We start from the raw sequence: 16114 nt of genomic DNA, 5'->3' as shown, positions 1-16114 counted from the left end.
TATAGGGATTGGGAATTCAATGTAATGGTTCTTAGTCATCTTCCAGAGTTCTTTCTCAGGGTGTAGTTGGTTCAGTTCATTACTGCTGCATTGGAACTGATTTAGTTCATCCCATTGCTGAAGATGGCCAGGTCCATCAGATTTGATCATCATATAGTATTGTTGTTGAAGTATATAATGATCTCCTGGCCCTGCTCGTTTCACTCAGCATCAGTTCGTGTAAGTCTCTCCAGGCCTTTCTGAAATCATCCTGTTGGTCATTTCTTACCGAACAATAATATTCCATATTATTCATATACCACAATTTATTCAGCGATTCTCCAATTGATGGGCATCTACTTAGTTTCCAGTTTGTGGCCACTACAAAGAGGACTGCCACAAACATTTGTGCACATACAGGTCCCTGATCTCTTTGGGATATAAGCCCAGTAGTAACACTGCTGGATCAAAGGGTATGCACAGTTTGATAATTTCTTGAGCATAGTTCCAAATAAGCATTACTTTCTTAAGGTTACAAAAGCAAAGTAACTTCAAGAAATGAAAAGATTTTCCTTATATATGATGATATATATGTTTTCCTCTTAAATTTACTTTTTAAAGGTCAGTTTCTCCATAGACTCCCTTCCCCAAATTCTTGCACAAATATGATGTGACAGATGTGAACATTTTATTCTTGTAAGGCATCATCAGTAGAGATCACTCTATAGGAATTCCTTAGTAAAGGATTCACTTTTTCAGTGTTTTTACAGTATATCCATAAATAATAAACAAATTAATTTAAATAAGTAAATAAATAAGTTTTACAAATTATCTATAAAATAATATTCCAAGTCTGAGAAACAAGAAATCTGAAAAATAAACAGGAAGAAAAGATGGTTCAATTTAATTCTTTATGGTTCTCTCTGTGCCTGTATCTATATCTCCCTCTGTCTCTCTTTCTCTCTCTGTCTCTGTCCTGTGGGTATGGGTGCATATTTAAATATTGTATAGACATTTATAGAGAAGAGCTAGACTTGTCTTTTCAGATCAAATCTGGACTGAGCACTTACTAGCTGTGTAACCCTGAGCAAGCCACTGAAACCTATTTGCCTCTTATTTCTTCATCTGTAAAATGAGCTGAAGAAGGAACTGGAAAATCACTCTGGAATTTTTAGCAAGAAAACACTAAATGGGATCTTGAAGATTTGGATACAACCAAAAAGCAATTGGAAATGCATTTATATGTCACTTTCCATAAATTAATTTTCTGAGACTCTATATCTCCTCTATAAATGAGGTATCATAGATTAGTGCCTACAAGAAATAAGTTAAATAAATTGCCTATGCTAGCATAGTTAATAAAAGTTGAAGATTTAATATGCTTTATTACTGGAATCACACTGTTTCATTAGGAAGATCATTGTTTGAGTGGAGAATGGGGATTTTCTTCAGCTAGATTTTCTCTTTTACATTAGGGAACTCTCTAACTCTATGAACTGCAGAGAAATGGCCTATACCAGTAAGCTCATACTACTGTTACCTTTTCTCTTAGTATAAAGTAAGACACAGACAACAAATTAACTATGTACTCGGAACTTCTGCGGCTCTTAATGTTATTGCACTGCCAAACAGGATTTCATGAACATTCTTCCAGATTACAGCTAACTCTTTCACATTTAAATCCTGGAATTTGATTCCAGGGTCTTCTTTAATCTCTATCTAACCATACAATCCCAATAGTGAAGCAGGAAGATGCTTTCATGGGCATGAGCCTAACTTCCACTAGCACATCTTATGTTATGGATCAATTATGGAGATCTACAATAGGCTGATGAACCTCAGTTGTTTTTAGATTTCCTAAGACTCCTCTCAAGCACTTCCAACAATATCATTCTAAGAGGCAAAGTTCTGATAAAGTTAATTTTAAACTACAAATCTTTTAAGATCTGGAATGGACCTAAAAAAACATACAAACACACAAATATCACATAAAACACATAGACATTTCTTGTTCCTCAGTCCTATTTCATTTTACAAATGAAGAAATGGAAATCTAAGAGGTTAAATGATTTGTACAAAGTTCCAACAGTAGTAAACATGATACCTAGGATCCAAACTCAGATACTCTAATTCTAAAGGCAGGATATTTTACTATGTGCTACTCTGAGAATTGAGCTACAATGCTAATATAACTATATTTTCCACATTGTCAGTGTTTTGTGTGCACAAATATTTATTTTAGCTAAGACACTCTTCATCCCAGATATCAGTCCAAAGACTGAAATGTTTTTTTCTTTATTTACTGTAGAGAGGTCTAAATATATTTGCTGTCCCATCACTCACAATTTCTGGACTTAACTTTGATATTTGATCCTTTAATGAATTATTCCTATATATCTATATAGATATATATACATACATACATAAATACCTATATATGTGTGTGTTTGTATGTATAAGCAAATATTGAGCATTGATGGAAAGAGTGCATTTTTGCTGTGCAAATTAGTTTCTGTGAATTCTGTAACATGTGTATGACATGTCCATCATACTAAGCTATCTTCTGAGAGAGCCAGTATTTTTCCTCTATGAATTTAGAGGCAACAGATATTTTGCTGATAAAATACTAATAAATGTAAAGGGACTCTTTCCCTAGAGGTTAGCTTTATTCTGATGTCGTTAAAAGTAAATTAAGCACTTGATAGAACAGGGTTTGTCAAAAATCATTTTTACCTTTTAATTAAAAAATAAAACTTATCAACTGCCTACAATTACTGTTCTGGTGATGGAAAGACAAAACACAAGGAATTTCTGTCCTCAAGAAACATTTACTCTACTAGGGTATATATCATATATGCACACAACCCAATATGCAATTAATGAAAAGTAATTTTAAGAGAGAGATGACTAGGAGGCTTCAAGGAGATCAGAAAAGTTCTCAAGGAGGCCTAAGTTGTACTACAGGTTTCTGTGAGACATAGGTAAGGAGGAGAGCATTTAAGTTAGACTCTGGTTTGATATGTTACTGAGATTCAGCTAGATTTCAAGCTCGATTTCAGGACAGCATATTAAGACTCCGCCATTAAAAGTATCATAATAGGTCTAGGCTGGAAAGGACCTCTTTGGCAATCCTTACAGTCTTATCTTCCCCACTAATAAATGATTTTGTAAATGAAATAACAATCTTGAAGAAGATATTGAAGCACTTGTGACTGTGAGAAAAATAAAAATATAATGCTAAGCCCTGGAAATAGTGGCTTGTGAAAGGAGAGTTATTGTGAGCACCATTATTCTGGAAGTGGGAAATGTGTCTCTCACTTTTTAGATTACGCAAGGACTAGCGTGACACAATGTAGACATTTTCTTCTCTTTACTTTGCAAGTATTTTTGATGGGAATATAGAGGTAGGTAGGTCAAGGATCCTTGATTTTGTTGTTATTGTTTGTTTTTTAGAATAAACATGTAATATACATTGCTATCTGACTTAACAGATATCTTAATGATTTGGCTGAGTCTCATAATAATTTTGTAGTTTGCCAGTATTCATATGGACAGTAAATATTAGAAGAAAAATATGAACTCAGAAGTGGAAATTCCAAATCTTTTCTCATTACATCATGATGCTTCCTTAATTAATGAAGTTTTGCCTTTCTACTCCCATCATGTCAAATCAACTTATTCAAACTCTTGTGTGATTTTGTATCTCTTGTTTTATGGACAGTAGATTTCATTATGTTTGAATCAAATTTCAATTAATAGCTAGGGTCTAAAAATGTAAACATAGGTAGCTTTCTTTTCAGAGGAAACAACTTATTTACAATTCTCCATGATTTATTTTTCTTTATATTACGAACAAAAGGATTTTCCAATGAAAGATTCCCTTAATGGGGTCCCTTTAAGTTAAAAAACTTTCAAATGGAATATGTTTGATTCAATATATAAAAATGAATTTGGAAATTCATTATGTTTAGTTTTGACCTTCATTTGTAAAAAGCATATAATGACATAAAACTGGAAGTACCTTATGCATTTTCTCAAACTAAAATGTAAATAGAAAACTATGCTAAAAATGCCAGCCTCACTGCTTTCTTTTTAACATTGTCTCTCTTTTGTTATCTGCTGGGTCAGTAATACTGAGAAGTACTAAAGTTATTCTTTCAATTCATTCTTTCCTTTAAATAGGAAGAAAGATTTCAGAAGGATAGGTTGACAAGCAGCATGTGGAATTTCCAAAATTAACTGTGAAAGACAGATCATCTAGGCATGTCTGAAAGCAATGCATAACCTTTGTACTCAGAGATCTCATTTCTAAAATGTCACATTCTGCTTATTCAGTGGTGCTGTCATTAAGCTATTTTAAGCTTGAAAATTTGTGTTCTGGGGCTGAATTGAAATGACTGCATCTATCTTTGGGTTTATATGTTGGAATTTCAAATTCATTCAAGAACAATAAAATCATTAGTGTAGTTACAGTCTATTAAATATTAAATATTGAGACTTGCAAAGAATTTTTTATATTGCAATTTTTAACAGTGGCAATTGGGAATCCAGGCAGAATCAAGTGCATGGATAATATTCTTCCTCTGTGTTTGAGTTGGGAGGAGTATTTGTCTTATCACAGATTTTATACAACTGCAGATGGAACACCTCCCCCTCATTTCATAAAATAAAAACTGAAAAAAAAGTTAAACATCTACTAATATAGGTGTTCATATATTTCTTTGTATAGGTAAAGGAAAATAATTATTTGATAAATTGAGAAATAGAATTCCATATAACTCTTTAACATAGGATGGGAAATCTTGTACCTTCAGAGCAAGGTCCTTGTGTAAAATAAAGTGCCTTAACTTACAAACAGTTTTATATACTTTATTTCATTTGGGTCTAACAAAAACTCTGAAATAGAAGCAATCATTATAGCCATTTGCAAATTAGGAAACTGAGAAGTTCAGAGAAGTTGAATGACTTTTTCATAGTTTTATAGCTGGGAAAGATGGGAGACAAAATTGGAAAAATTGTTAGCATTGACTATGAATCCAGATCTTTTGTTCTTTGTTACACTTTCTTAATTTGGGATCCATAAACATGTTTTGTCCTTAATATTCTGGTCACTAAATTTTGAATTAGGTTTTTAAAATTTTTATTTATGTTTTACATTTTATTTATGCTATATATTGTTATTTTTAGATAGCATCCATCAATTTTACCAGTTTTACAGTGAGGTTTATGACCAAGAAAAAGGTTAAGGAGTCCTGATTTCCTTTTGTTTGATAAGGTAGTTCTTAAGGCCCACCAGTCTAAGAAGGATTCAACTTTAAAAGTGCCTCCCAGATAGTTTGTGTGAATTCTCCTAGCTTGTGTCAAAGCTAGCATTGAAGTAGTAAGTTACAGAGATGTTCTTTGCTCATTGCATCCTACCTGAAAATAGTAAAGTAAAATTGCCCACTATTACTATATCACCCAGAGGTTATAATCAATAAGGATAACCAACCTAATCACATCAGCGCATTCAGATGAAGAAATAATAAGAAAATGCCAGTTGTTTTCATGAGTGCTAAGCAAATTCTTTTTGTCTTAAAACATACTACCAGCTCAATACACCCTATAGTTTACAGGTTGTCAAAATATGGTCCCTCAACTGGCATAAGATACCTGGCAAACTATCTCTACAGATTTCTTCAAACTTCAATGAAGTGTTCTTGTTGCCCTCAAACAATTTTAGAGTTAGCATTGTGGCATAGGAATCCTGGGTTTTGAATTAGAAAGATGTGTCTTACTGTATTTTTGACACAAAAACTGAAAGTCCCTGGGGAAGTCACAATACGTAGAATATGTTGTTTAACTAGTTGCTAGAGGTTCCCATACATCTACAGAAGATAGCTTCTTAGCTATCTTATCCTATAAGATAAGATAATCCTATAAAAGGTAAGAATTTTAGAATAGACCAATATCAAACAAAGACCAATGCAATAACTGATATCAATATAAAGATTTAAACATTCATAGTGATCTTATAGGAATTTCAGATCCTTTAGTACATTCTCTTATCATTAATATGGAATAACCTCACCATTTAATGAGATCTTTGTGACCATTCCTACCAATTGAATCCATATACTTTTCATGAGTATCTTTCTTGTTTAATCTTTGAAGATCAATTTTTAGATGTATTCATCACTCATTAAAAATTATTTTTTATTAAAATTAAGTTAATTTTAATAATTATCAATAATAATTAACTTAAATTTTTTAACATATTATTATAGCTTGTCAACAGATTTTAACTAAATACAGAAAGTGTTTTGGGGTTGGGCAATGTTTGGGTTTTTTTTTTTTTTGATGGGGGTGTTTTGGGGTTGGGCAATGTTTGGGTTTTTTTTTTTTGATGGGGGCTAATGTAATTATGTCATCATATCCCTTCCTCTAATAAATGATTTTTCACCCCGAGCCCAAATCTATTCTAAAAATAAATGAACAATAATAATACAATTTTTCCTTATATATTCATCTCTTTTAATTGTAGGGCCAACCAAGCCCAGACCCCACAGTGATGAATATTCCAAGAAGATTCCTCCTCCTAAACCTAAGCGAAATCCAAATACCCAGCTAAGCACATCTTTTGATGAAACCTATATTAAAAAGCATGGGCCTACAAAGACTTCGCTGACACGGGACACATCCTTGTCACAGGTGAGCAGTCCTGCTCTTGATGCTGAGGAAGAGGAGCCTGTGTATATTGAAATGGTGGGGAATATTTTAAGAGACTTCAAAAAAGAGGAAGATGACCAAAGTGAGGCAGTTTATGAGGAAATGAAATATCCTATTTTTGATGATGTCGGCCAAGAGTCAAAATGCGAATTTGACCATCACAGCTGCTCTTCTCAGTGTGCTACGCCCACAGTGCCTGACTTAGACTTCGCCAAGTCCTCAGTGCCATGTACTCCAAAGGGTTTGCTTTGTGATATCCCCCCTCCCTTTCCAAACTTACTGTCTCATAGACCCCCCTTGTTGGTATTCCCACCAGCACCTGTCCAGTGTTCCCCCAATTCTGATGAGTCACCTTTAACTCCGCTTGAGGTCACAAAGCTTCCTGTGTTGGAAAATGTGTCTTACATCAAACAGCAGGCTGGAGCATCTCCATCATCACTGCCATCTCATACCTCCGGTCATCCCAAATCAGAGAAAGACCAGACAACAGCTCATGGACCATCTTCCTCTTCTGTTCATTCTTCATCACCTCCCCATCCTTCCACTTTATATAGAACGCCATCTCCACATGGATATCCTAAAAGTCACTCTGCTTCACCTTCTCCTGTTAGTATGGGGAGATCACTTACCCCCTTAAGCCTCAAAAGACCACCACCCTATGAATCTTTGCATTCAGGAAGCATCTCAGTAAGCTCTCCATCAGTGCCTCATTGTACAGCCAGAAACACATTACAGGAAGGAGGGAAGATGGTAAATGCCTCTGTCAATACCTATGGGTCATCTCAGAGTGGCTCCCGCTCCAGAACTCCCACAAGTCCTTTAGAAGAGCTCACCAGCCTCTTTACCTCAGGACGAAGCTTGCTGAGGAAGTCCTCCAGTGGAAGAAGATCAAAAGAACCTGCAGAGAGTAAGTTTTCTTTTTCTTCTAGATATAATTTGAGTCCCCATTTTTTCTTTTAAAAATCAAATCCAATTTATACAAATAAAGATAAAGATAAACCTGATTTTTACAAATGGTCTAATTGAGGAAACATGATGGCATTTTGGACAACATGCTAGATGTGAGTTCAAATATGACCTCAGAAGTTTACTAGCTTGGTGACCCTGGACAAGTCATTTAGAGACTCCCAAATAATTATAATACATTATTAATTGCTTTTTATTTTCTAGTTTGTCTATTCTAATCAATCAATTCATCTATGCAGCCATTCAATCTAACATAGATACCGAGATTCATAACAGTTGTCCAATTCTCTGTTGAAAAAGTAAACATTTTTATAAAAACAACCCTAAAAACTTGAAAGATAATAATGCACACATACTGACTTATGACTGTGGACATACCCTCTCAGTGCTACAGGAAACTAAGATGATAAAGTAAAGACTTAGGAGAGCTTTCATTAGTAGATGGGCTTTCTTTACTTATACTAATAAATCACAGATTCATTCCCTATTCCAAACTCACATTAAATCATGTGAGAAAACATTTTTCTTTCTTTTTACCAGTTGAAATTTGAGGTATTGATACTTATTTTTCATATGACACAGGGAGTTCCCTGAGTCAATAAAATCACAGGTTCAGTCTCTTTCCCTATGCAATAAGAAAAACACCAGAGAAAACTAAAAGAAAAAAAAATAAAGATGCATTGGGAGATTTATCAGAGCATCAGACCCTGGTCAATTGAGACTCCCTAGCCAACTTGATGAAATTAGAAAAAATGCTGAGCAGGAAAAAAAGACAATGACATAAGGTATTATCCCTTTCAGAGATTTAACTCTTTAGGGTTTATTTCTACTTCCTTAAGTTTAGATATTTTACCTACCTCTTTTACCTGTCCTTTACATACTGAAATGTCATTTTCAATTAATTGAATCACTCTTAGAATTGACCTTCACATAAATTACATTGCTTTACTCTATCTTTTTCTATAATGTTCCAGAACCCATTTCACTCTGGGAGCTCATATAATCTCTTTAGGCTTTACACATTGGAAATACTCTTTGTTCTTTTCCCTTCCTTTATTTGCCTGGTTTTTTTCATAAGCAATATTTAAAAGAGGAAATCTAAACCAACCACATCTTCATTCCTTTCTAGGCTATATTCCTGTGTCTCTCCAAAGGTTTCCTATGATACCTTGTGCCAGATACTGTCATCTCTTCCCAGACCCTCTCCCCCTTTAACTTCTTTTAGTATGTAATCTTCTCTTCTTCCCTTATAGAATGTAAGCACCTTGATGGGCAGTAATTGTCTTCTCTTTTGTTTTTGTTTTTTTTTGTTGTTGTTGTTTGTTTGTTTGTTTGTTTTTTTGCTGAGGCAATTGGAATTAAGTGATCTACCCAGTCATACAGCTAAGGAGTATCTGAGGTTATATTTGAACTCAAGTCCTCCTGACTTAAAGGCCTGTGTTCTATCCATTGTGCCATCTAGCTGCCCCTCTTTTGCTTAACTTTATACTTCCAGGACTCAGTTCACAGTAAGCATTTAATAATGTTTGCTGATTTATAAAGTGTCTAGAATTCATAAGGAACCAAAGAAGGAAATAGAGGAAAGAACATTGACTTTACAATCAGTAACTCTTGGTTTCAGGTGCTTTTGTTAATAACTATGTATGAGAGCTATGAGATGAGGCACAAAGTCTCATTTTCCTCACTTGTAAAAATATGATATTGGTAAAGACCCTAGATGATCTCCAAGATTTTTGTTCTGTTTTCTTAATTTCCAGGTCCTAAGTGCTAAGAAGAATTCAGCAGCAAAGAGTGGTCAGGAAAAAAAAAAAGACCAGTCATAGATCTAATCCTACTTTACTTTAGCATTTAAAGCAATGATTTAATCCTAAGTGAATCCAGAAAAAGGTTTCTGTTCAGATAAGAAACAAATGAAAATTGCAAACAATTACAGGACAGAGTTGTAATTCTATTTTAAAAAAGGAATAAGCACTACAAAATATAATCACAAGAAATCAGGGTGATAAAAAGTATAATTAGGCCAAAAATAAATGGTGCTATGTGATCTATAAGAATACATTGTGTAAAACCAATTTTCAAATGTCTTTTCTAATAATACCATACATTTGCATAATTGGGTGATTTCCCCCCCCCTTCTTCATTCATTTGCCTGGCATTGAATTGACACAGTCTAAGTTGTGAGATGTAGCTCAAGAAATTTTCTATGCAAGCCACTTAAAATCTATAAATCTATTTAAAAACTGCTATTATATGGATTTGTATACTCAAAACCATCATTTTGTATTTTTGTCCTATCATCTAAGATGCTATTTTTTGGAGGAGGAGGGTGTTGTTTATTTGCTTACCTATGTACTTAAGGGGCTGGCCTCTGACAGTCCCAGCTGGCAACTGTGCCCAGTAACTGGAAAATGCATATGTATGGGAAATGTTGAGCTAATGAAATTATTTCAAGAAAAATCCATCTGTCAGATTTTTTTTGAGCTTGGCACTTCACTGACTTCTCCCATTGACTACATAAAAGAACTCCCTTTTCTTCTGAAAAGTCAAAGATGAAAAAGTCAGTGCAAATGAATATCCAATTATCAGTTACTTCTGAATTAATGATAACTTTCACTCCTAGGTTATTAAAATTATATTTGAGAGTATTTTTAATCTCCATTTTAGTGATAAAGAAATTTAGGCTATACATAGGTGACTTGTTCATGGTTATAATATTTTATGACCACAATAATGAAGCTGCAAATAGCCTCAAGTTATTCAGTACAAACATTTTCTTTGTCTTAGTGTTAGAATTGAAATCCATTTATCTTAATTCAATCCTCTTGGGTTTCCATCATATGAAGCAATATATATATATATATATATATATATATATAGTCTATGAGATGAGAAAGAGGGTGTCTTCTGAAATTGTGAACATCCCCACTTATGAATTGGCATAGGTAGTGTTAGTTTGATACCAGGATATATAAAGCCTCACATGTCTGTGAAAGATTAAGAAATACACAACCCATTTGCAAATAACTGTAAATTATCTTTTGCTCCCCAAGAGATGAAACACTTTTATCCCCCAATACTCACTTCCTATTGGGTCAACACTCTCATTTTTGTAAGGATAGAGAAATAAAACACAGGTAATAGCTATGCACTTAAGGTTTATCAACCCTGGCAATTCAGAACTAAATGGATGAAAACTCCGGGTCCTCATTCCCATTTTACTTAAAGAAACTCATGTCAAGTGAAAGTGAACTTCCTTAGGAGTTATGATGATATATCTCATCCTGTCACTTTATAGGTTTTTTATCCTTTATAATTAAAAAGTTAAAACAATAGGAAAAAAGGTAGCTAATTAGTAGTTCTAGATTATAAATCTTTTCCTCTGTTTCTTGGGTTTCTCAATTCAACCTTATGATATCTTTCAGTAGAAACCTTACTTTTAAATTATATTTCCAAGACATTCTGATGTTGTTCTTCCAAATACATGAATATTTATGAATGATTGAAGAGAGTTGCACCTAAGTTTACATTCTGCCTGATATTGTATTGTTATTACAGTCAGGCATTCTTTTATTTTTCTTCCTTTTTCTCCTAAAATACCTTGTCAAAAGAAATGAGGGAAAGGGTTGAGTATGAGGGATCAGAATGGCTTTTTCCTGCTGTAATTTTGTTATTCATTAAGTACATTAAATACTAATATTTTCACAGCAAACTTTGCCAGCTCAAGTGACAATAATTGTGCATCTTTTGCTGTTTTTCATTATTCCACATACATATATAAACATTATCACATGTTACCATTATCAAGATGGGTGAGGCTATGTTTCTGTCATGGATTAGAATCGCAGTATCAGAAATTGAGTCACAGGGGCATTCAGCTATTTGTCAAATCTACTCTATCTCACTTTACAGACAAGGTAAGTGAGACCAGGTGAAGTTTATTAAATTACTTAGGGTATCACAATTAGTAATATCTGAGGGAGGGTTCAAAACTAGGCCTCCAGATCTATGATTTAATCAGTATATGGTGTTCTGGTATGTAAATTTATGTCATCAATAAAAATCAGTAAACCTGAGACACCAAAAAATTGTTATTTAGGGTCAAAAATAGGGTTTGAATCATGTTCTTCCTGATGCTAATGCTTGTTTTTTTAGTACTTATATCATACTGCCTCTTCAAAACATCAGAAATTTTGATAGAACATTAAAATGTGTAATGTTCTTTTTAGTACGTGAGGAAATTTATGGTTAAATGACTTAACCAGCTAGTCCTCCTGACTCCAGCATCATGCTTAATTTACTGCACCATGTAGGTGCTCCAAATAATATTCTTTTTAAACTATAGCAAGCATTTTGGGGGGAGACAGCCATTTTAGGAAGATTTTTTTAATTTTTAAAGTTTATGGGATACCTTAGTTGATTGGTCTATGACATTATCTTGCCTAACTTCAACAATTCGGTTAAAAAAGAAATAGACTTTCTGGGAATGACCTAATAGAATCACTGAAAGAGACATAATTTTATAAATAATTGATCAACTTTTTTGTGACCAGCAGCTGTTGGTGATTGATGCCCACGTACACATTTACCATCCATTTTAAGATTCTTGGACTATTTGATCCCTCATAGTGCTTTTTAACAAAAAAAAATAATCAGCAATTTTCTTTACAAGATTTGTGTTTATAAAATGATAAATATATATGAGAAATTTATTGTTTTTATGAGAAATCTTACAGGATTTAATTTACAAATATTTATTTTCTCACCATCCATTCTCAGATACTTTTCAATTTCATAAGTCTGCACAAGTTACCTAAATCTTGGTATGAGGCTCAAATTTGAGTGCAACTTCACTTTCCTCATCTGTAAAGTGATGCACTGTGAATGACTTTAGGAAAATAACTTATTGCTCTTAAATTTGATCTTAGACACACACTAGGTGTGTGACCCTATGCACATAACTGTTTCTTTCATTTTATTTATAAAAGGAACTAGAAGCATCAGAAAACTGTGTTTAATTGATTTGTATAGTCATAAAGGGAAGAGAAGGATAAAGGGGAGAAAAGAGGAGTATTAGGAGAATGTAAGTAGTTTTGGTAAATAAATGAAATCCTAATGACCATCTGTACTATAATTATTTGGCCATCATGAAATATAAGAACTCACACTAGTATAATATTTTAAGGTTTTAAAAGCACCTTTCATTTCATTTCATCTATCTAGTAAACCTGGAGTATAGATTAAACTATTATACTAAAATGTACTATTATATTAGGTATCTCATTTGAGCCTCACAACAAGATTTAGGTGGCTTGTCCAAGGTCATGAATCTAGAAAATATTTGAGAATGGATTGAACTTCAACTCTTCTTCCATAACTGGTGCTCCAACCACATACTTAGCTACCTGCACAAATAAGCATACATGAAGACATAAAGAGATATGCTAGCTGCAGCTGAATTGAGAGAACTACCTGTTTCAATATGAGCATTATCAGTTCAGAACTTGGGTATCACTAAAAAAATCTGGGTTTTGTTGATTGTCCAGATAGTTGCATAAATATTTTCCCCTGGAGAATCTGGTTGTTAACCATTAACCAAAATACACTTATCATGCTTTTTAAAGATTGCTTGAACTCAGTAGAAATGTACAAGAATTCTTTGAGAATGAAGTCACAGTCAGACACAGGGAGACTGGTGCCTGCAGGCTGATAATAATAACAGTCACTAGAATTTATGTAGCTCTTTAAGGTAATTGAGCCTCAAAACAACCCTACATGTACATGTGGGTGAATACAGGCATATGTGTACACATAAATATACACACATAAATGCAATTAGCCCCTCTAGTCTTACCCAAGAGATGGTAAAGGGAAGCTGTTTTTTCTTCTCTAAACTGTGCACTTAAAGGAATTCCCATTTCATTCAAGTGAGATTTATTAAAAGAAAGAAAAAATAAAGATAGCAATAAAACATTTAACTGTGTACCATTTTGTAGTACCTAAATAATCACCACCTGCAGCATAAATGAATGATTGCTTCCCATTACTTTGAGGTAGAAATATCCATGTGTGTTTTCTTCATGAGAATAATGGAGACCAGAATTTTTAAAAGGAATTTCAGTCTATTTAATGGTGATGTATTATTGAACTCAAATAGTAAATGGACTAAAATGTGACTGAACAAAGCCATTGAGCAATTTTGGAAGAGAAACAACTTCATAAATCTAGGCTTGTTTCTTCAGGTTTGCTAGCATACCCATACTTTCAGGTAAAAATTTCCTATGCTATATAGAGGATTTGAAATATTTTCCTCAATTTCTTAGTACTGGAAAAAAGCACATGATTTTTTTTTTAATTCTTCCCTACCCCTTTATAAAAAAAAGACAAAGCCACTGGTATAAATGGAAAAAAAATCCCAAAAGGATTCTTCAAATGCTGAAACTCAGCCTGCTTTTTTATTTAAAACAACCTGTTAGTGTTATGATATGTTAGAAGCCAGGTTAATTAAATCTCCTATTCTTTATAGAATGGCACAAATAAGCAATTGAATCTCTGATACTTCTCAAGAATACAGAGCAAATTTCAAGTTAAAGGTTTGATATTCTGGAATAGTCCTCATGCCCTCAGGATATGCTAGGGTAAATTGAGCCCAGAAGGGCAATAGTCACAGTGCAGGAACTTGGCATGTTCCTATTTCAGGGAAAGAAAAATTTCACTTTTCTGTATTGTCCTTTTCTGATTAAGATTTAGTTCCATTGAACTAGTACAGGCTGTGAATCTTTTGGCTATGGAGGACTGGGTTTTTCTAGTTTATGAATCTTTAGATTATAATTATAGAAAAGAGAGAGATAATTTTTTGGCAGGAAAGGAGGCCACATAGAAATCAAATATAGATGGATTTGTTATTTTGTCAGAAAAAAGGAAAGTAGCTAAACAATTCAAAACTTCAGTATTTTCATCTATAAAAGGACTGTAATAATACTAATATATGTTTAAATAATGTCCACTTTATAGATCTGCCCCCATTGAAATAGTGTACTTAAAACTTTTGCAAATTTTTCAGTGCTAAATGAATAAGAGCTATAAATCAATTTTTTTTACTGTTTTCTTTTTATATTTAGTGCATTCAAATATAAATGTTCCCAATTCAACAAGTCATTACCCTGTTCTTCTATATTTAATACTGGTGAACTACTGTGCAGGGGAAAAAAAAAGATGGCTTTTTGTAAATTAATTAAGAGAGTTGGAATATAAGCTCATCATCTGAAAGGATCATGAAAATAACTCCACCAAACTGAGTGAATGATTGGAATGATATATACTTCATCCTGTTCCTTCAGGATTTTTATGCCTCCTTATACATCTGTTTTGAAAGCTTTTTATCATTTATAGTTTGAAGATTATAAGATTCACTATTTTGATATTATTAAAAACAAATTTTTCTAGGTCATTATTTTCCTTGAAAATGGTTGGCAACAGTCTTTTTTGTTATAACGATTTTGTTTTTCTTTTTGTTACAACAGTTTAGTCTCTAATTCCTGGATTCTCAAGGATATCTTAAAAATTTAAATTTTAGTAAGTCAGTCAGTATTTATGTTACTATGTTACTATGTTATAGTTACTATGAGCTACATCCTGGATATAAAAAGAAAAAGATAGTACCTACTTTCAATGAGCTCACAGTCTAATGTGGGGGACAACATCAAACACCTATGTACAAGACGATATTTATACATTATGTTTATATTATATTTATATATACACATATATGTATATATCACATATATGTGCAATATTTATATATACACACACAAATACATATACATGCATACATATATACACATATACATATACTTAGGCAATGCATATGCATATTATATGTATTTGTATATATATACATCTATTTGTGTGTTTATAACATATTTGTATGTTTATGTATATGTATACACACATTTGTCCGTGTACAGTGTATATGTACACATATCTTTTTATGTGTATATACAAACATACATTATACACACATTTTAATTAGCAGAGACCATGTCCTGAAGACCTAGAGAAAACAGTATTAAGGAGAGGAGGTTTATCGACAATATAAAAGATTACAGAGATCTAGATTTGGTAATTATTCTTTAAATACAACAATTTAACATAGATTAGTTATAATTGATCAAAGGTGAAATTGGAATGATTATTCATATGTTATATACATATACATATATAGAGAGATGTGTTTGATATGTGTATGTATGTACCTATGCCTCAGGCTTAAAACACAGACACAAAAGTGAATTTATCAGTTCTATACATGGAAGACAGATTGATAACTCTGAGTAGAATAGTTTTAAGTGAATAATGAATGGAGGGTAGACTGCAGAAAGTTGACTCTCTCACTTCAGATAGTGAGAGGAAAAGACAGGCTTTTCTAGGAGTTTAGTTTCCAAAGGAAGAAGATATATAGATA

At 33.0% G+C, this 16114-nt stretch overlaps 1 protein-coding gene across 1 annotated transcript in view; it reads left to right on the top strand.

Annotated features, from left to right (window-relative positions):
• Nucleotides 1-16114, top strand: part of NYAP2 (neuronal tyrosine-phosphorylated phosphoinositide-3-kinase adaptor 2) — a 298614-nt gene that overhangs the window by 194792 nt on the left and 87708 nt on the right. The window contains exon 5 of the mRNA XM_031957951.1: nucleotides 6503-7594. Within this exon, the coding sequence (XP_031813811.1) occupies nucleotides 6503-7594 (1092 nt within the window). The remainder of the gene's footprint in view (nucleotides 1-6502; nucleotides 7595-16114) is intronic.

The sequence above is a fragment of the Sarcophilus harrisii genome, chromosome 3, assembly GCF_902635505.1.
Source record: "Sarcophilus harrisii chromosome 3, mSarHar1.11, whole genome shotgun sequence".
Classification (NCBI taxonomy): Eukaryota; Metazoa; Chordata; class Mammalia; order Dasyuromorphia; family Dasyuridae; genus Sarcophilus; species Sarcophilus harrisii.
This window is presented reverse-complemented; position numbering and strand designations above follow the sequence as displayed.